The 23,191-nt window shown below is 37.8% G+C and overlaps 1 protein-coding gene and 1 long non-coding RNA gene across 2 annotated transcripts in view; both read right to left on the bottom strand.

Moving 5' to 3' along the window:
* Positions 1 to 23,191, bottom strand: part of LOC145681037 (relaxin receptor 2-like) — a 262,579-nt gene that overhangs the window by 208,099 nt on the left and 31,289 nt on the right. Inside the window, exon 2 of the mRNA XM_081752359.1 lies at positions 7,413 to 7,556. Coding sequence (XP_081608485.1) covers positions 7,413 to 7,492 — 80 coding nt within the window. The 5' untranslated portion in view covers positions 7,493 to 7,556. The remainder of the gene's footprint in view (positions 1 to 7,412; positions 7,557 to 23,191) is intronic.
* Positions 14,431 to 21,019, bottom strand: LOC145681038 (uncharacterized). Its single transcript, XR_014130713.1, has 3 exons — positions 20,854 to 21,019; positions 16,480 to 16,605; positions 14,431 to 15,100 (listed from the first exon to the last, which is right to left on the bottom strand). It is a non-coding gene; the product is annotated as an uncharacterized LOC145681038 (long non-coding RNA).

Here is a 23,191-nt window from a genome sequence, read left to right as displayed (position 1 = left end):
CAAAGTTGTTACAGTGTAAACAACATTGCATTCCCACGCATTAACGCTTCGTCATCCCACATATCGTGGGAACAGTGCTCATAGCCTGCGTGAGTCGCAGAAAGAATGATTAAGCCACACAATTGCCAATGTGCATTCTTTTTCACTGAACTGCTTTGTATCGAACTATAAGGTGGAAAATCAATCAGTCATGGACTGAACCTTCAAAGTTGGTCTGCAACACTTGCTTAGTTGCAATCTCCAAGTTTTCGTTCCCACGAAACTAAAACACGTGTTGCCAGAGCTATTAAGTCTACCACCACTATATTTGTATTATGTAGGGATGTACAAACTTTGTTATTTCTCTCATTAATTTTTACAATATACTGCCAACCAGAGGCACGATGACCGGGATTTACCCAATTGTTGGCAGAAGCGGGGAGTCGGCGCTTAGCATTGAGTGAAGAAGGAACGAAAAGTCCCCTGCGGATAAGTTTACATACGTGTTAATACGTTACGACTATGAAACGTTACTAAGTATGTGATGGAACTATTATTGCATTATCAACCGGAAAAGCGAACGAAGTGATGTCCCAATAATTATCTCCTAAAGTGCAGCATCTTCTGAGTTTCGAAGCCTCGTCAGAAGTTGGTGTTCCCTCCAATTCCCACACTCATTGCCCCTACTTCGCAGTGAAAGCCCTACTTCAGTGTGAAAAGTGATTTAGTGCAAGTGATTACAAACATAACTAAAGGGCTATATTCTTAGTGTTTTCACGTACCATATACATATCTACGTATATTTTCGTGATATTGAGTGTTTTATCTTTCTTAATTTCATTCGTTCAGTTTGTGTGCGTAATTTCATTTGTTCAAGCATTCATGCTATATGAAGTGAAAATGTTGTGTGTTGTTAATATCTTTTCGTTTACATTGTACATACATATGTCTATTCAATAAATAGAAGTTCATCCAAGGTAATATTCTCTTCTTTATTTGTGTGTGTGCGAATCCTTATGAATCCTCAGCTTGCCAGTCGTGTATATATGCAAGTATATGCACAAAAGTAAGTATAATTAAACCTAAGTCCTCGAACCACTGAGGCTACTCATGTCAAATCTCTCATTTTATCTTACTACTATCAACTTGCGCTTGGACAGGACACGAGCTCTGACCTGAATTGTTATCAGCTGTTTCTTTAGGGAATTCTCTGGAAGCCAGTACCCAAAGGAAACGGTAGGTAGCAACACCTTCGGTTACATCTGGCAACACTGTGTGGTTCCTAATGTACTTCAATCGTTGCTTCCTAGTTTAAAAATATATGCATGAACAAGGCTTCATTTTGATATAACCATTACTTGTGTATCACTTCAGGTTCAAAACTTCTACTATCCCAAACTCCGGGTTGCATTGTATATTGAACACCCTGTATTTGCAGTATAGTACTTTGATTTGTCTTTCAATTCAGTATTGAGATATATGTACAGGTCTGTTATGAAATCATTGCTATAGAGCAAATGCTTATAACTTTCTTAAGCCAGAGCATTGCTGTGTCAACTCATTATACTCCTGAAATCAGGAGGTACCTTTCCATACACTCGTCTGAAGTTTCGCTGCACCAACACATCTGATTTCAGTTCTGCAAACACACACACACTATGATTTCTCTTGTACCGTTGCCATTTTTTTTAACCTTTGTTGTCATCAGTGTTCCCAACCTCATCGTTCTGATAGTGTTGCCAACCAAAAATTTACAGATCATCGCACAATTTAAAATGTATTTCACTGCCATATCATTATTCTTTTTAAAGAAAAAAAATTATAAGCATTTGTTTTAGAGCAAGGACTTTCCAACAGCCCTATAAACACTACTGTTTCTTCCTCGATTTCGAATTCTATGGGTTTGTTTATATGAATTTGTATTCCACATCAGAATTACTGTTATAAGCTTATTCAAATTGACTGTTGCTGCTGGTGTTGGTATCAGTCGGTATATCAATTCATGTGGTACCTCCTTGTAACCTCCTTTGTTGTACATTAGCTGTACTACACATGCACTGTCGACTAGGCTGTAGAAAAGAAAGTGAAAGAAGGAATTTATGGTAATAATATCGAAATTATTAATACAAGCATGCTGGGAGTTGTGTTTGGGTTTTCCAAGGGTCTTGTTATACACTTCAGTTGCAGTTTTACTACTTTATAAAAGTAAAACACTACACAATTTATCCTAGACACACTGCAGACGGAGATGAATCTGTATATATATTCTCATACGTACCTCGGGAGATGTTCGTACAATATTGTGCGACTTTGTCTTGAAAATGTTTCTTTAGGTGCGTACTTACACACAACCATCTATGAAGTACAAGTTTTGATTTCAGTTGGTCAAGGTTTGTTATCTTCTGCAGCATCAGACTCTGTGAGATCCTCAATGTCATAAGAACAATTACGTTTATTATTTTCTTGAAAATTGCAATCATATTCCCACGAGGCAGAAGGATTATTACTACCTCAAATCTTTGCAATTTTTATATATCCGTGCGTTTGCTAAAGTGTGAAGGTTATCTATTCATATAAGTAACCCATAGCTATTCCGACACAACAATTGGGGAACATAATTCGAATAAAATACTATCAAAGTACATTAAAATCATTAAAACCAATAAGAGGACGAGCGATCTTCAAACTTCAAATACGTAAGAAGTTTTAAATTATTCGTTATATTTTGGACACGAGTAAATTGGAAATTTATTAAATGCGTGAATATGATAGCCAAAGATAACACTTAAGGTACCGCACGTTTCTGAGACTAAAGAAACATATCTAGTGTCTAAAACGTAAGAAATATCACATATGACAGGACACTAAATTTCAAAGTCAGACGCACTCACCAGTTCAAAAATCATGCTCACCAGTGTCTCTTACGTACAAATCATTAGATCTCCCCCCGGCCACACGCACACGACCTTTGTTTTGGCAACGAGATCACATCAGGTCATAAAATTTCAAAACCAGAGAACTACATTCAGAATAATCAGTTTTGAATTAAACAGTTCATATACATGTTTAAAAATATCTTACATTAAAACTTCACATTTGTGTAACATTCTCTCTCTGCACTGAAGTGCCAGTTGTCGATAGCAGTTTTCCAATCAAAGTTCTTAAGTGAAAGGCTATTGATGGAAATTGTCAGTAAATTATCCAGTGTGTCAGTCTTCAATAAATTCCTGTGGGCAGTCAACTCTGTTGAGACTGCTGAAGAATCTCACATGACGCAGTATTCACAGGTAAAGCTGCACAAAGTGTGACAATTGGAAGCAAATTTGAGAATCTCGCAATGAATTTTGACTAAATCTTTTTCAGTGTCTGATTCAATGTCAATGAGGGTGGGAAAGGAGGAGGGAATTACAATCTTGTGACAACTTCACTTTCCATGTCCGTTGTGAAGACTTCACAATCTGCATTTTCTCTCACTTAGTGACAATTATTGTCGTGCGAAACAGAAACTGCGCAGCAATGTGAGTTTGGGCAGAAACCATTCCTACTGAACACTGGTCGCCAGCTCTAAATTTCTAGTCGCCAATGGCGACCTGGCGATCGGAAATTTTGTGCAATGATATAGGGTGTCCATCATTCTCTTATTATTCTTTAAGGATTTTTCTTCTATAAGTCCTTATGTTTAGGTGAGTTGCTGATCAGTCTTTACTATATTTCTGAGAATATTCTGCTCTTGTGCTTCTCATTTTAATAACAAATCGATCCAAGGGCTTACCCAGGAGGAAGCGATCGGGGCAATGCCCCCTCCCCCGAGAAGGGGAAACTTTCTTATTTTATATATATATATAACTATCCCAGAGTTTGGAGCTCTTAAAAGTAGCTCTAAGTAGCAGTATTACAATAGGATGGGTCGTTTTGCCACTTTTTTCGGAACGAAATGTAATACCTGGCAAAAGTGGCCCACCCATATGGACATTACAGGTGTAGATTTTTTTTTTCAATTCGGACAATATCTTCTGTGAGAACTATTGTCTCAAATTATCAAAATTTCACTGAAAATTACAAAAAAATATCAAAATTGTTCATTGTTTTTAGTTATGTCAAAGTAAACATATTTTTGGATTTATATATGCCAGATGCTATGAAAACTGACATTCAAGTATAAAAATGTCAGTTATATGCTTCTGAGGTGGGATAGGGGTGCCTCCTCTGGGGTCGGAAAAGGGGGGGCAAATTCAGTACAATTAAGCGTTTCTACAGCTATTTTCGTCCTTGTCTTTTCCTTCGACTGGTGGTTCATAGCGGTAGCAGAGCATTGGTATTTTAAACCATGACACTCCCAACCCTCCAGCTCACAATATCACAACGTTCTTCTCCAGTCCCGATCTGTCTAACTCACCGTCGCAGTCAGGAACGAGTCGGATACACTTCGAATTGGGAGCCATTTCTCAAGTGGTATATTTTGTTACTGTTGCCTTCAGCTTATATGAATTGGCCGTTACAGATAATAGTTTGCTAACCACTATTTTTACAGAAAATACCCCAGTTCCTTCTTGATCAAAGAGGAACCACAATTGGTCACATCGGGTCAGTTGATTTAGCAGTAGCAAAACAAATTATGAAAAGAGTTGAACGTTCGTGTAAAAGGCGTAGACATGAGTTTCCTTTCTCAATCATCTGCTTCAAATGACAACCAAAACTTTAATGACAATGAAGTACACATTGAAGACAAAGCAGAGGATAGCTCTTCTGAGGAAGAAACCAAACCCAGAGACGGAAAATCTAAACCGAAGCTAGATTTGACTGAAACTGTTATGAGTGCTCAGAGATACAATTTAAGCGAGAGGGCTGGTCATATATAACATCAACTGTACTTAAGGTAGCTTTAAAGGCTGGAATTATAACATCTCAACAATCTAGCGACATAACATCTGCTTGAATTGTGGGCAGGAGCAAAATAAGACGTGGAATTTAAAAGAAATTTCTAGAAATGATGATTCCATTAAAACCTCTACTTTGATGGTCGAAGGAATGACATTAAAACACAGACAGGATCATAAGAGAAGAGCACTTATCATTGGTCACGTGACACCATCCTCTGTCTCTGCACATGACGAGACCACGGTTATTTTGGAGTACATCATGAACCAACTCAAAGTTGGCTTTGATGAAGTTGAGGTTCTTGGGTGTGATGGTACAAACTAACACTGATTGGAAGGGAGGTATTCTTCGAAAATTTGTGGAACTAACAGGATAACCTATGCAATGGGCTGTTTGTCTCTTGCATTTTATGAACTGCCTCTCCGAGCTCTCTTCACGCATATTGAAGGCGCTTATTCAAGTTCTATTCTTACACAGGCCCCATAGGCTCAAAAGTATCTGACTGTGAAAGATTCCAGTGATGCCATTCAAACCAATAAAATGTGACTTGCCTAATCATAGTCCAGAAGAGCTGAGAAAACTCAGTAAAGACCTGAGATACTTGTCCAGATATCCAAAGCCATTGACTCCGGAGCATGCCCGGAAGAGCTTGCTTCTACGATCCCTAGCAAACTAAACAAAGCTCGCTGGTTGACTACTGCAAACAGAATTTTAAGATTGAATATTGCAACAAAGAAATCAACCAAAAAATTAGTAGAAATTGTGATATTCATACTTACAGTGGTTATGCAATACCGTGTCAGAACAGTCTTCCATTGTTGATGAGCCTCTTCACGGCTTTGAGACCATTCATAGGTCTAGATACTTACCAAGGGAATACCAGGCTGTAATCCGTTCATCCATTCAGACGAATGCATTCTTCGCAATTCCAGAGAATGTTTTCGCCGTGATAACTGATGGTCGACTTACTGTCCGACAAGATACATTACATAAGATTCTTAGTGCTCGAGAACACGAAGCAGGGAATCTCCATAACTCCATTAGATATAACATCATTCCCAGTCTGAATTTTGAGGCGAAAGATTACACTGAAATTATCTTTTGGGAAAGCACTGATGTTTCAATAACTGTACCACCAGTTCTGAGGACGGTATCAAACAAACAGCTCATGGACAAACGTTCACTTCCTGTCAACATTGTGCCAGAATGGTCCTTCACCGTCTATACGCGCCACACTCTGGCAGTAGAGCGGATAGTGAAATTAGTCACTGAAGCAGCCTCCCGAGTATGTGGCAGTGATGCTAGAGACAGGATGATAGGTCAACCTTACTTTCTAGACAAACTGTGCACAAATTTCACTCAAAGTCCGAATTTGTGACATTTTTTTTTCTGACAGTGACGATCGGTTCATCCGGTCCTACGCATGGCTGGTAGATTGTGTAGGGCTGGCGGAGGAGCCTTAGGTGCAGCCATCTCCACGTGGTGGGCTCTGGGAAGCTTGGCCAGGCTATATGGCAAGGGGAGCAAGGAGCTGCACAACCGTTTAACTGTACTGAATTTGTCCCCTTTTCAGGCCCCAAAGGAGGCACCCCTATCCCCCCAAGGGCATATAACTGGCATTTTTATACTTGAATTTCAGTTTTCATAGCAACTGACATGTATTTGACCAAAAATATGTTAACTTTAACATTACTAAAATTAAAGAATAACTTTGGTATTTTTCGTAATTTTTAGTGAAATTCTGAAACTTTGAGGCAATAGTTCTCACAGAAGATATGATCCGATTTGAAAAAAAAAAAAAAAAAACTATACCTGTAATGTCGATGTGGGTGGGCCACTTTGGCCAGGTATTACATTTCGTTCCGAGAAAAAAGTGGTAAAACGCTGCACCCTAGTATTACAACCCCCCTCCACCCCGCCGAGAAGTCCGTCCTAGATCCGGCCCTGAATAGATCTACATTAGAACAAACCAATATACAATGCAAGAAGAATAGAAAAGAAACTGAATTATCAAACAGTGAAACTTGCTCATAAGCAGGAAGTAGCGGACACATACAAATTGGAAGAATTAAGCAAGCAAAATGTGACATTCACACTTACCACATATTGTAACGACCATATTTCTGTACTCTGCCGTTAACAATAATCTGTAACGCACTTTTCGAAGCAACTCTAAACGGATGAAAGATGCATAAATGTATGTGCCTTTAAAATGTCACTTATTTTCGAAATGGATTCCAAGTAGTTTTTGATATCACTAGATTTTCGCCGATCCGTTGACGATCAGTTTGAGCTCCAGACGGGATTGTTAACTCACTAAATTTAGTGGGAAAAAGCATACTTTGGCAGCACTGGTAGTCTTAAACGTTTGAAATGAGCTAGCAGTCGTTTAGAGTACGCTCTTATTTACTAGATTATATTTACTAGCAAAATCAACATGATTACTTTCCCTTCTAAACCAGGGCAAATCTTTTTTTTAACCTTTAGTCTGTACTTGGTAATAAATTAAAATATTAAAATGATTGATTTAAATATGAGTTTAGGAGCTTACTTACAGCCAAAGAAGACCATCCAATCCTTCCAAAGCAAGAATGGTTTCATCATCAAGCGCGTTGTTAGCTAAGAAAAGCCACATGAGGTGTTTCAATCCAGAGAAAGTGCCGTATTTAATTGTTGTTAATTGGTTGTAGCGTAAGAAACTGAAATGAAGAAAACACACGATTAACATCAAATGCTAAGAGAACCGTTCTAAAATACTTTTGCTGCCCTTAAAGACTGCAAAGCCAGCCAGAGAACATTCTATCAATCCTGCATTTGCAGAATATATATAAGTCATAAGAAAATAGTACCTTGATTAGTGGTGCCACTTTGCTGTAAGTGAATCACATCAGATAAAATCCCCTGAAAACCATTAACTGGAAGTACACAAAATTATAGCTACTTCGTGGAAGAACGTTTAGTAGACGTTAGTGTTCGTTGATGATTAAACTATGTTCCGTTAGGAAATTCCGCAGCCATACCAGTATGCTTCATTGCTTCACCACAAAAGACCAATGGAATATATAGACTGTGGTTTACGCTTCTGCAAAACTGATACTCGTGTTGGGCATAAAACGTGTACCCTAATGTGAATATAAAATAAGTTGCTTGAGGAAAGAGGAATACACCGAATCACAATGACTTACAAGGAGAAAGCAGACTTTTGCAAGTGAACTTCGAGGCCATTTTTTTCCGAGGAGGTAGTGTATATTTAAAGAGTTAATATTCCAAACTGGGAGTGCGCAATGGGCAAAAATAAGGGAGAAAAACCGTCTTCAATTTTTTTCTACTCGCCACATATACTGTTCGACGCGCAAATTTATCAAGTGACGGCGTGGCAGAGTGAATAAAGTGTGCAACTCATATGTAAAGGGTCCCGGGTTCGAGTCAATCCTTGCTTTTTTTTTGTTTCAACAAATAAAGTAACCATTTGTAACTGTAAATAAAATATTAATTCACCATATGTTTATAATGAATAAAACAATAGAAATTTTAAAATCGCTTGTAAAATCTTTCAATGTTCCATGTTAACTAGCAAGAAAATTTAATATATTCCGTAAATATACTGATATCACGAGTTGTATTATGATTACGACAGTCAACGGCGACGATTTCTCTGTAAATTTGGGGCCCATTCATAAAAAATGCATACAACAGTACATGTAACAATTCAAAAAATACATATGAAAACACATATTCATAAAAATACATGGGGCCCACATGAGCTTCCCCCATGATCGGCGGCCTTGACAACAGTCGTTGTGTAATAAATGTTTTTGACGCTTCGTGTCTACATCTGTTGACAGTGTGCGATTTACAAAGGAGTTGACGGAGAAAATCCCCTTTGCTAATACTGGATTTTGCTATAACCAAAGCAGATTTTCCCCTCATTCCCCTTGTAATTCTCACACTGTAAACAGATGTAGACACGAAGCTTCAAGAACATTTTTACACAACGATTGCAGTAACAAAAAAATTACGAAAGAGATTAAATTTTGTTCCTAGTTAACATGGAACATAAAAAGAATTTACAAGTGATTGAAAATTTCTATTGTTTTATTCATTATAAACATATGGTGAATTAACATTTTACTTATACTTACAAATGCCTACTTTATTGGTTGAAGCAAATAACAAGAGCAAAAGTTGACTCGAACGAGAATCGAAACCGGGACACTTTGCACTTGAGTCGCTGACTCTTCTCACTCTGCCACGCCGTCACTTCATAAGTTTGCGCGTCGTACGATATATGCGACGAGTAGAAAACTTTAAGAAGGTTTTTCTCCGTCATTTTTGCTCATTATGCTCTCCCAGTTTGTAATATTAACTCTTTAAATGTGTACTACCACCTGGCAAAAAATGGCCCCGAAGTTCACTTACCGAAGTGTGCCTTCTCCTTGTTAGTCAGATCACCGAATGACAGGTCATGTAATTTGTTCTTCGGTTAATGTAGATATTCAAGCAAGAACTGATTGATTGGGACGTTTCGTGAGGATATTTCATAGCGGTCACTGTACGATTCACCTTGTCTTGTTTCATGACACTTGTCGTGGTAAGTTTTTATTACTATAGGTATGCACTCTAAAATGGAGCTAAGGATGTTTTGCGTAGTGTTCAGTATTATGGGCATCATATTCTGCGTCTAATTCACTTCTGTCAGTAAAATGATGTAAGTCTTCTTCATGTCTTGCGATATGCTGAGGATATTGAATTCAATAATTGTCAAAGGTACTCTAAGCTGTTGTTATTCGGAGTCGCATACCAATGATGAAACTTGTCGCCGGGTGAAAGGTCACCTCTCTTTTTGCCAAAAGTAGCAATCAGATTTCCGAAGATATTATTTACTTGAAAGTTAGACTGTGCATAAGAGTACACGACTATAACGGCACAGCTACAGAAACGTGAAAGAATAGGAAAGGAAAGGAAAACTAATTAGAAGAAAGAAAGAAGGGAAAAGAATAGATTATAAAGACTTCTTGAAGAATAGTTCATTATGAAAGATAGTAGGAAAAGAAATGATAAGAGAGAAAGAATTACAAGAAATATTTGAATGGAAGAATAATCAGAGAAAAGGAAACGTGAAGAAAAGAAGGAAGAGACATTGGGATGCTTATTGAAATATAGTTAAAAGCCTGTAACATGTTATATTTGGGGTGTTGACTTATCAATCTTTGCGTAGAATGTCAAACGAGAAAAATCATTCTGTCTATAAATCTTTCGCAACTAGAAACATGTTACCATATACAACACTGAGTACGTTATCACTAGAGGCGTGAGTTTTTCGCAATGCGCGATAAAACGAAATGCCTCAGAATTAAGTAATTTTCAGTTTCTTGACGTTTTATGGTATTTTATGTGTATTTTTATTGATTTCTATTGCGCGATGAAACACGAAAATGTTAGTTTTGCGTGAAATTTCTAACAATACGCAATGTAACGCGAAATTTTAAAAATATGTTTTCATTAATTTGGAAACGCCAGTTTTTCCTTGACGAAACGGTAGAACGTGGTATGAACGGTGCGTTTTGGTTGATTCGGACATGACTATAGAGAACATGTTGCAGGGCCTCTTTGGGAAAAAAAAAAACTAAAGCACACTTACGTTTGTTATGGAGTGAAAAGGGGGCTAGTGTTGCATGTGACTTTAAGACAAATGTGCAGAAAAATCATTCTTGAAGCTTCCTTGCAAAGAGAAGACTCCCAAACTACAGAAGTATATGATGCTTTGGGAAAGCTACTTGATACTTCTTTAATTGCACGTGGTAATGAATCAGACATTGTTGCGTTCAGAGAGTTTGTTAAAGTTTTGACTTCATTTAGAAAACAATGCAAGAATCTGATTATGAAGAACCGTATTTGGAGTTTTACAAAGTGGCCTCTGAACTCTTGACAAGTGATTTGTCTGGAAAGTGCAGTGTAGTAGTTTGAATGGACAAAAGTTCCAAAGTGATGATTGTTTGAAGTTTGTTGTAAATGCACTTAAATATGTGTGGCTTCCAATATTATGGAAGTGTTTGCAAATGAATGGCTGGGAAAACGTAGTAATTCTCGAAAAGGATGTCTGGAATGAGATATCGACTGATCAATTTATCGAAAGTGCATGCACGAGATATGGTCATGGACCTGCTGGTATAACTGAATTTAACCTACACCTGAAAATGTTAGCCGTATGGTCTCTTTCCTTAAAAGTGTTTGGTCAAATTCAAAAAGATGTGAACGATATGAAGAAACTGAAAATGAGGACTTAATTTTCTATCACAATTAGGTGGTAGGTCCACGGTATCGAAGCTGAATGAGCAGATCGCAAGAAGATAAGTGAATTTTTGTCAACATGTATCGACCCCCTTGATAGCAAAAGCCGTCCATCTACTGGCCTACTTTATATTGCTAGTGGTCAAATTTTGCGTGAGAGTGTGATAATTGTACAATACGCTGTTAAAGTAGGAACATATCAGATGGCTAACTTTGTGTGTAAATGGCCTAGAAATTTTCACCAAAGTTTGCCAAGAGAACTAAAACAATGTTAGACTTTATGAAATCAGTGAAGTTAGACTCAAGTGATAAGCGAAAAATGATAATTAACCACAGTGTTGTTTATGCTCGTATAATGGGCCTGCTCGGGAATTCGTGTTACTATTCGGTTCAAAATCTCTTGTCGTCGCGAATTCTGTCGAGGAATTTGAAGCTTAGAATATACAAAACGATAATCATGCCTGTTGTTTTGTATGGCTGCGAAACACGGTCACTTACTCTGAGGGAAGAACATAGACTGAAAGTATTTGAGAACAAGATCCTGAGACGAATATTCGGACCCAAGAGGAACGGGAATGGGGAATGGCGGAAACTTCATAACGAGGAACTACATAATTTATATGGCTTACCCAACATTGTTCGGGTCTTGAAGTCTAGGAGGCTTAGGTTGGCCGGTCATGTAGCTAGAATGGAAGAAAGTAGAAACGCTTTCAAAGTCTTGACTGGAAGACCAATCGGAAAACGACCATTAGGAAGACCTACCCAAGCGGCACACCGACGTCGAAAAGACGTGGTTTTTTTGGTGTAAAACACCGTAAAATACACCGAACATGACGTGATTTACACGTCTTTTCCCACGTGGAAATGTCCGGGAATATGACGTGATTTTTATGACGTCTTTCACACGTCATAGAATATGACGTGATTTTTATGACGTCTTTTACACGTCATAGAAATGACGTGTAAATCACGTCTTTTTTACGTGATTTCCACGTGTAAATCACGTCTTTTTCACACCTTCATGTGAATTGGAAGGGGGGCGTTCTCGAAATGAGGCGGCGAGAAGCAAAGGGGTGTAAGCGATATTTGCAATAAAGTATGGATGTCTCAAAAATGGATTCTGCACAGCTAAATATACAAACTGGATGGTGAAGCTCGTCGCAGTCCAATAGAAAGTCTACCCATGAATGCTCTACGCCGAACTTCATTATGCAGTTTGTATATTTTGCAATGCAGAATCCATTTTAGAGACATACATACTCTATTGAAAATGTCACTTACACCCCTTTGCTTCTCGCTACCTCAAATGTCATGGAAGTCTGACAGGATTGTTCAGTTCCAAATGTCAAAACCATTAGAAATCGATGTGCATCCGCAGTTTTGATATTAGGAATTTCAATCCATGTACTACGTCGATTATTCGCCACACTTTTGAGGCTATTTACCAGCCCCTATTCAACCGTTTTGCACCAAAGTTAGGGGTTAGGCTACTAGGGCTACCTAGTTCTGGCCCTGTAAATTTTGAAATAGATCGGTTGAATAGTGGTTGAAACAAATAACCCTGAAACTGTGTCGAATAATCGAGATCCTACTATACATAGATTGAGATTCCTAATGTCAACACTGGATACACATCAATTTATGATTATTTGGACATATGAAACTGAATAATAATAATAATAATAATAATAATAATAATAATAATAATAATAATAATAATAATAATAATATCTACTCTAAAACACACAGCTTACAACACATTTTTTTAAAAAATGATAAAAAAGAAAAAAATCATACTTTTTCTATTTTCTTAACTGCATTTTTTTTCTTGACAGTTCTGAACTGATCTCTGGCCGCAACACTTCTTGGGTAAAAAAGAAAAAGTCTACGAATAACAACTGGACAACGATTATTATAAGTAAAAACAATAATGAAAATAAATTTATCCTTGTGGCTGCTGCTTGATTTTTCACCATTGTGTTGTAATTTGCATAATAATTTACAAGCTCCTATACCAGATAAGTAAGACCACTGGGTTATTGTAATAAATAACAGATCAGGATAGACCCTAAGAACCCTAGATCTTGCCACAGCGAAATACATCACCACCCTCTCTCGGAAGCACACATTGGGGAACGTCAAAGTATTGTGGTCTATTTGATTGGTCTGTACCAAGAATTTGGAAATTTCGCTTCTCCGAATGTTCGTATTATCTATGGATTGGGGATTTCCATATCCAATTAACCACCTCTAGTGTTGTTGATTTATATTTTTTTAGTATTTGGATACTAGCCTATTGAAGAGTATATATTCGCCTTAATGTGTGGTATATTTATCTACACATTAAGAAACGAATATACAATAGCTGTCGAGGAATAATTATATACCTAATGCAACAGGAAAGAAACGGCAGCGCTTGCTCCACGAAAGGATAAATTTAAAGCCATACATTAAAAAGAAAACCGAGACGCATTGAATCGACTTGAAAAACATAAAAAAAAGCCCTCGAATGTAAGACTCACCCTTGGCGAAAAAAAAAGCCCTACATAACTTTTAAGAATGAGAAAGGACGAATAAACATGGTAAAAACAAAGAATGAAATGGAAAAATAAAGGAACATTGTACTTACAGTCCTAAGAAAATGAAATGAAATGAAATCTTTGAGTTTTACGTCCCACGCTTATACCGGTTAGGCTAAAGGAGACGGTGATAATGAGAAATGAATGAAATGGTGGAATGAAGAAAGTGGGAGGAAACGGGAGAACCCCGAGAAAACCCACGCACACGGTGTTTGTCCACTACGTGGACAAAGTTCACTTGGCGGGGGCTGGGATCGAACCCGGAACCCCAAGCACCAGAGGTGAACGCTCTACTACTGAGCAACCGCGGCCCTTAGTACTAAGAAGAATCCACTCATTTCGTCACTGGAATTTATTCATGTGTATTTACTAGTACCTTCTTCTTAATGAAATTACGGTACAACACGTGCTTCCATAAATTTTATAGCTATCCATTATTATGCTAGTATGCGCACACATACACACAAACACAACCACCCACATCCAACACACACTCACATACACAAGAACAATGGGTTTTATTGACAGTGCAAAATTTAGGACTAAACTTTTATAACTCCAATTTAAGACACCTTTATTTTGGAGGTGAAAAATCGAAAAAGAAAGTACATCTTAAAATTAATTAACCTCTGAGGGATGAAAGCGAAAACACATAACCATTAATTTGAATTCTACATTTATTAGTTATATGTACAATGTGCACGTTTTGTCGTATAAAATAATATTCATGCTATTTGTAATGCAACAAGAAACACTGATTGTCTTTATTATTTGTAATACAAACAAGAAATATGTAGACAATGCAAATCTGTTGGTTATAATCTAAAACTTACAGAGATCTTTTAATAATATAAAATAAAAAGAATCAAATTTTTCTATAAATTTCGTATGAAGGAAAACACCTTTCATAGTTATTGAAAGTACAGAAATGCAGCATCATATCAAAAAAGCCTCACGTGCTTAAGTAGGTTAAAAATGGGGACTGCGGTAAGTATCCCACTTATTATCCCATCTATTATACCAGTAGCAGTTTCTTCCATCTTTTAGTTTTCGAAAGAGATGCCTTTACATTGATTTCCAACAAAGCGAGGAGGAACAGGTCAACATGTTTCAAGCATGCCGAATCCTTTTCATCCTCAAACAACAAGGCAGATGGAAGTGAATATCTTTCTACTAACATTTTGAAGATTTGTGGCATTTGTTCATTTGAAGATCTTTATTTTTACTCACGAATGATAAGTGTCTTTAAGGCTAGTTTGCACAACGTGAACTTTGCTCTTTTTTCCGCGGGAGTTAAATTCTATCGCCAGCTCTTTGGAAACCAAGCATCAGAGAAAGGTCCCTTTTCCTCCCAACGATGACAGATAGGAACACTGAAACAGAAAAAAAAAAAATCATGAACAATCATAGTGCAAATTTTCAGGTGGGGAGAAAATTTTAAAAAATAATTACAATACGTCATGTGTAACTACAATCAATACGCAATAAAACGATTAGTTACTGCACTCGCTTGCATGAAGTCCCACTTTTAACGGCCTTCCAAACAGCGGAATTAAACTACCATTAATTTTAGTTATTCTGTAATAGCTTAACTTTTGATTTTATTGCAGCTGTTAACTCTGATTGTTCAGGAGGATCAAACAAGTTGGGGGATATAAGACTTTGTATATACAGATACATGACAAATAATTCTGAAACACTCATAGAAGGCTACATTACGTATGTGCTCACAATATAAAATGCCACTCCAAGACCAACTTTAGGATGTGAGCTAAAAGTGATGATCAAGTATATTGATACGATATTGATACAAACAAAATGGTGTATAACTTATGTATTCCGAAAAGTAAAAAAAATTGTGAGCAAACGCCCCCTCACTTGTTACTGGAGTATTTTTAAAAAATAAGACTTCTAGAACCAGAATTCTGTCACAAGTAGTAGGGTGAAAATCGTCACATTATTTGTTCTGAGCAGGGTTAGAAGTTGCGGCAGTTATTATTATTATTATTATTATTATTATTATTATTATTATTAATAATAATAATAATAATAATAATAATAATAATAATAATAATAATAATAATAATAATAATAATAATAATAATAATAAAACTTCTCTTTGGTGAAAATTATATTTTACCCCTCCGTTGAGAAAAATATTTTCGGGAGGAGTGCTTTTATCCATTCAAAAAAAAAAAGCGCGAACACTATAACATGTGATACATTCCATATTAAAGCTTTGCTTATATATAAATACTCAAGTCAAATAAAATAATTGCTGAAGGAATAAAAATTAATAAACAGGGAAACCTTTAAAAATCTAAAATAATAAATAAATAAATAAATAAATAAATAGAGTGTATCTGAAGAAGACAAGGGTAGTTGCTGAAACAGTTACATTTAAATAAAATTGGCGCAGCTGTGGCTCGGTGATAGAGCGTTCACCTCTGGTGCTTGGGGCCAATGATTCGATCCCAGCTCACTTCAAGCGGCTTTTCTTGGAGTTCTCCAATTTTTTCCCACATTCTTCATTCCACCATTTAATTCACTTCTCATCATCACCGACTCCCTTAGCCTCAGTGCCTGATCGTGGAACGTTAAATTGAATATTTCATTTATATAAAAGTATTGCCTTGTTCAACAATTATTTTATTTTAGTTAAGTACTAATAAAATATTACTACTTTCTTTCTTTTCTTCTTACTCGGCATTTTCTTACATGGGTATTATAAAATAACATGTCAAAAACTCACCTGTCGCAACTTTGGTATTATGTCATCCTCCACAGTGATATTTCTAGAGCAGCTCGACGAGCAGAAAGGGGTCAGGTGGTCTGCTGTTGATCAATTCATCATTTGCAGGAGCATTGGCCACACGCTCTGGAAAGTGGGAGTACATACAAGGCTTATTTTGGCAAATAACATGTATTTACACCTAGGCTTATTACAACGACTAAATATATTTAATATGAAATGAAGCAGTTTAATTTTATGTAAACAGTAAAGTGGGTTTTTACTACATTTTGTATCAAAAAAAAAAAACAGCTTATAGAAAGAAAAATGAGTTGGCAGGAAAATATCAGCCATAAATTTCACATGCTTTCTGTTCTGGATATTTTCAGCGTAAAGGAAGGTGTGAAGAAGAGTCCGAAATCGTCTCAACCTCGATGCAGGAATGGCCACTTCTTAAATGGAAAGATACGCAAAATAAATATTGACAAACTTGTGGACAGATAGATTTTATGGATTATTGTCTGCCCGTTGTTAACAAGAAGCAGGGATCGGAAAATCTTTGAGTTTTACGTCCCACGATTATGCCGATTAGGCTAAAGGAGACGGTGATGATGAGTAATGGATGAAATGGTGGAATGAAGAAAGTGGGAGGGAACGGGAGAAACCCGAGAAAACCCACGCACACGGTGTTTGTCCACCACAAAGTTCACTTGGCGGGGGCTGGGATCGAACCCGGCACCCCAAGCATCAGAGGTGAACGCTCTACTACTGAGCCACCGCGGCCCCATAAGAAGCAGGGATCGGTTTTGAGAACGGAGTGAGAGCGTAAAATATCGCATCTTGAACACAAAGAACACAAATGACTACCTGCGTTTTCGAGCGCGGACATTTTCTGACCAAAAACACCAAGGCAAGTAATTTCTTGCTATGTATTGCTTCATTTAAATTCTGCAACGTGAAAAAAAAGTTTTTATCTTACATTTATAATACAAGCTTGAAAAAATCAAGAGCTCCAATTCTGGGGTAGGTTTTATTTTTTTTAAAAAATAAAAAATATCCTACTCTGGGAGGGGCAGTCGTCACCTCTGGATCCGCCCCTGTTGTGTACCCACCTTCCTTTTGGTGGCAGCAGATATGTAAGGCCCAAAGCAATGAGGTATGTTTTTTTTTTTTTTTTTTTACTGATGCGGCTGCAGTGCCTCAGTGGTAGAGCGTTCACTTCTAGTGCGTGGGGTCCCTGGTTTGATCCCAGCTCGTGCCAAGTGGGATTTGTGGTGGACAAACACCATGTGCCTGAGTTTTCTCGACACTCTCCCGTTTCCGCCCACTTTCTTCATACCACCATTTTTCACATTTCATTATCACCATCTTCCTTAGGCTCGGTGCCTTTCCTGGGACGTGAAACTAAATATTTAATTTCATTTCTTTTTAATGATGAGGAATTGGTGTTCCACCTGAAAGCAGGTTTTTGATCCAAAGAGACTTCCGTTGTTAATGTGCGCATAAACATTAGGAGGATATTCCCTATGTCAAGAGCTCTCTTAAACACATCTGACTGGAACCAGCACCAGCCCCCAATCACGGTCCCTTAATAAGACATTTGGTTTCCTTTGAATCGTTTCACGATTAGCAGTGGAAATCATAATAATATAGTCATGTAGTGGATACTTAATTGAGCTGGAATATATTTTTTGAACTTCAGTGGCAACATTGATAAGTATCCATCGTCACATGCTGGCACTGGAGTAAGTACTGTAATCTAAAATGCGAGGGAGCTATCTACTCAATTAATAAACAAAATATTCGAACAGTCAAAAACCCGTTACATTATTATGATTTCCACACCGAATTCTGTAGCACAGTTACGGTAGCCAAGTGTCTTGTGAGGGTGTGTAGGTGCAGCAGGGCGATGGTTGCAGTTTGAGAGTGCTCTCAATTCAAGGTGACCAGACGTCCCGTTTTGGCCGGGACAGTCCCTTATTTTCAACCGTTGTCCCGTTTCTTTCAGATTCTCAAACGGGAAGCCTAAATGTCCCGTTTTTAAGCAAACATGACCCAGGTGTCCCGTAATTATTATTCAAAATATAAATAGCCAATGCTAATTCTACACTCTTCCGTACCAACACTTACTGGGAAGGTTCACCCGTGCCTAGAACTTCTGAATATTCAAATGAGAATTGAGTGTTCTGTGGTTCAAGTGGAAATTGAGTGGGAATTCTGAGTGTTGAAGTAGTTAAAAGTATTGTTGGGTAATACTTAAGTTAGAAACGCTGTGTTATCATTCTTACTTTGTATTTTGTAAATTGAAAACACTGCTGAGTCCCAAAATGCAATGTGGAAGTCACCCCACCCCCCGTCGCCGATTCGTATGCGTCCCGTTTCTGAAAGTAAAAGTTCTGGTCACCTTGTCTCAACTGGGGTAATATCCTCCCACTGATTATGCACATATACAATGGGGGCACTACTTTAACAAACGGGTCTACCAAATATTCATCTATTTTGTGGATTTTTTCACTAGATTTAAGACAGTAGTGCTACAAAAGGTTAAACAAAACAGAACTGAGTGAGCGAAGGGGTTAGAACTTCCATAGGGCTCGTTGTTTCTAACTTTGAAGTCATACACGATTGGCATTGCAACAATTGCCGAGGGTCATTTCCCAAAGAGGTTCACTCGAGCAGTCGGTTCTACCTAACAGAAAATTCATAGGTAACATACGATGTGAAACATATTTTTGTGAAGGAATAAAAGTGTGAATGTCAGTAATTAATGTCAGTACACAGCAAATTGAAATGAATTTTGGGCATTATTCGAGCAGACGGTTCTACCAAATTTTGACATATTTCTTACAGTTTCATATCAGGTTAGAACAATGCATTTCTTTTAGCAGAGCATGAACTAAATCAGAAGCTCCATTAGTGCTTGCAGATTGACTTCAGGCCTCAGTACAAATACAGCGTGGACGTAAAGCGTAACAATTTCAGTGAATAAAACACGAACCAATTTATTTCAGCTCCCCACTAAAAAGCAGGGGTAGGAGCACAGCAACAGGGTCCGAACGGCAGCGACGGGATGCGTCCGTAGGGAGCAGGCGCGTCAGCGACGGGGAATATACGTCTAAACGAGAATAGTGGAAGACCACACTTACATATGCAATACTTTCACTGATCACTTAAAATTCATTTCAATATGCTGTACACTGACAGTAATTACTTATATTCACACTCTCATTCCTTCACGAAAAATGTTTCTTATAATATTTTACCTATAAATTTTATATTTGGTAGAACCGTCTGCTCGAGTGAAGCCGCATTTTGAGTGATAGTGAAATCATTGTAAGCGTAAGTGTGCTTTTCCATTATCCTTCTTTACGCGCATAGTCCCCGTCGCTGACGTGCCTGTTCCCTACGAACGCACCCCCTCGTTGCCGCTCGGGCCCTCTTGCTGTGCTTCTGCACTGATTCCAATAGAATGCATTTGTGCTTTTTAGTGGGCACCTAGCAAAAGTTATTTCGTGTTTTATGCACTGTACTTAATATGCTACGCGTCGGGAAGGTTCTAGAACACATAGTATTGTTGAGCGAGCGTCAGCGAGTGAAGGCGGGTTAGAGCCCCGCACGGCACGTTGTTTTCTGTCTTTGTTACAATTAAGTGGGAAGGGGTACGTACCTGTGTTCTAGAACCTTGCCCCATGCGTCTACTCTATATTTACACTAACCCCCGTGAAGTCAATCTGCAAGTAGTAATGGAGCTCCTCATTTAGTGCATATTCTGCTATAGGAAATACAATGCTCTAACCTAACCTGAAAATGTAAGAAATGTATTAAAATTTAGTAGAACCGTCTGTTCCAGTAATGCCTCCAAAAGCATACACTTACTGTCATCTCGTTGTTTGCTTGTATTTATCAGTCTTTCGCCTTGGCAAATAGTACCACAATGCGTGCAGCTTTTATTATACGGATTCATAGTATAAGTAGTAGTAGTAGGAACGGGTTAGAAGCCCCGCGGAGGTTGGTTGGTCCTGTTCTCGACATGAAATAGGCAAATTAAAGACTTGTCCAATTTTTTTCGTATATTTTACAATCTACGGATCTGTATAATAAAACTGCACCACAGAATGACATACTTTCCCATGCATACTCACTCCCATATACGGTTTATTGAGAATAAAAACACATACATTATCATTTTATTACCTTCACTATTAACATTTTATATAGTATTCTACCTAAAATATTTAATTTGATACAGGCGTCTGCAAATGTTAACCTAATGTAGGTATCCTCGTTCTTTCTACGGTATTTTAATACACTGTAATAAGAAACCGTAGAATACTCAATCTGCTGAATTTTACACAGAATGCACCTAGATAGGAATAGGATAGGAATTATACTTACTTGTCTTAAAGCTGACCTTTATCACAGGTGACTTTAACAAAACACATTATTTATATTCACAAACAATACCATCAAAACACGATTCCGCAAATGGCTCACGATTCCCAGCATGCACTGCTCAAACTGCAGTTACAGTACGGGGAACGTCCGCGCTTTTTAGCACCTAAAAAAGACGTCTACTTTTGGTGATGTCCGACACGTGATTCTTTGTACCATTCTGGCATGTGATAAACACGTACAATTTAGGTCATGTTTGACACGTCATTTTTGTTACCATTTTGGTACGTGATAAAGACGTTCCAAATTTTCAAAAGACGTCATTTTGAATTCGAACCCCAAAAAAAGACGTGTTTATGACGTGACTGTGCTACTTGGGTAGGCGCAGATGGGAGGACAATATTAAAATGGATCTCGCAGAGATTGGAATACAAAGTAGAAACTGGATGCAGTTAGCTAAGGATAGAAGTCAGTGGAGAGTTTTTGTGAACGCGGCATTGAACCTCCGGGTTCCATAGGCCATACAGTTAGTTAGTTAGTTAATGGGCCTGCTCGTATCATTTCGTGATATTAATGTGGATGATGTGCTTGATCATAAACTAGGTCCAGTTCTAACTGCTCTGTTTAATGAGAAGGGCGAAATGCGAGAATCCCAAAAAGTGTGCTTCAATACAAACTTGTAATGAAATTAGCACGTTCGCTAGTAAGCACCCATTCTTGATGGTTGTGCAATGTTCTGGCACGTATCATGACCAGCATTTCGGCTACTGTAGAAGAATATGCAAAGACATTCAAAGCAATGGTGCAAAGTGAGCTCAAAGAAGCCTATATTCTGCATCTCGTATTCGATAGATACTATGCGAACAGCATAAAAGCAGCAACACGAAGAAGCGACAAGGAAATTCAAGACAATATCAATTTGCATTATCAACTTCTTTGCTCAAAGAGCAATCGCACTGACGTCAATGAATACGAAAAAACAACTTATTTAATTAGTCATAGAATAGTCGTTAGCATACGTGAATCTCATGGATTGGTTATCACCGGAATACAACCTTCCCCCATTGAAGTGAGAGGAGGACTATGGGGTGAACCAACAATACACGAAGAAGCTGACGTAAGTATCATGCACATAGCTCTTACGGGGGATAAACATGCTCCTGACCAATATATACGGGTGAAGTGTGACTATACGGATGTACTAGTGTTACTTGCATATCATGTGTATGTTCAAAAGCTTACTACACCAATCGTAGTAGAACAAATCCGCTGGATGCAGAGAAGAAATTGACATAAATGAAGTTGCAAGAGAACACAGTCCGTATATGCTGAATCTTCTGACAGCCCATGCTCTAACTGGCTGCGATACTAGTTAATCTCTTGCTGGGGTTATTAAAGGACGAATGCTGAACATTCTATCGAAGTTTCGAGGAACACTTGAAGCACTTGGAAATCTCGAAGCTGAAGAAAGTCTTATAGCACTTCAGTGCGATACATTTGTTGCTCAGTTATACAGCCCCGAAGAAACTGTTACCAAAGGATTACGAGCTCGATTCTGGAAGAAAAAGATGGCTAGCAAGAGAACCACAAGTCTGCCATCTCTTTCTAAGCTTCCTCCAACTATTGGTGCAATAAAGGAACTTTATAAGCTCACCTTGAAACAGCTATATGACAAGAACAAACTTATCCTTCTGACACAGATCCAAAAGATTTCGGATGGAAATTTTTGCCATATGCTGCAGAAGAATATGTACTTCGTATGTTGCCCGCAAGTACAATTATGGCACCTGCAGTAATGAACTTAGTTAGCTGCTCATGCACAACGGAATGCTATCATGGTTGTAATTGCCTTAAAAGGTTGTCGAAGTGCACATCATTCTGTACCTGCCAAAGTTAGTATGTGAATGGACCAGAACAAACAGAAGAGATGATGAAGAGGATCCATTGCTTTCCCTGTGCGTTGATTCTCATAAAGTTTTGTGCTGTATTTCTCTTTTCTCCAAACAACACACGTTAATGCTTTCAGCAATATGTTAGTATGTCGATACTGTTGGAAAATCATACTTGGTTTGGTTTTCTTTTGTTGTAATGATGAAAAATTAAAATTAGACGGTAGGAAAAATATTACTCTATTTTACGAAAGAAACCTTTCTCATATCGCTTTTGCGATTGTAGCTTTCCCGAATCATCAGTTTTTCTATGATTATAGAGTATTCGAAGTGATATGAAGAGTAACTAAAAATACTGCATATACTTCGCATAGATTCTTCTTTTTTTTTTTTTTGAAGATTTTATCACTACAAATTCGACAAAAAGTACGATTAAAACATAATTCCGCGAT

This window comes from Thermobia domestica, chromosome 3 (genome assembly GCF_964235325.1).
Source record: "Thermobia domestica chromosome 3, izTheDome1.hap1.1, whole genome shotgun sequence".
Lineage (NCBI taxonomy): Eukaryota > Metazoa > Arthropoda > Insecta > Zygentoma > Lepismatidae > Thermobia > Thermobia domestica.
Note: the sequence above shows the minus strand (reverse complement) of the source record. Positions and strands in the feature narration are given on the sequence as shown.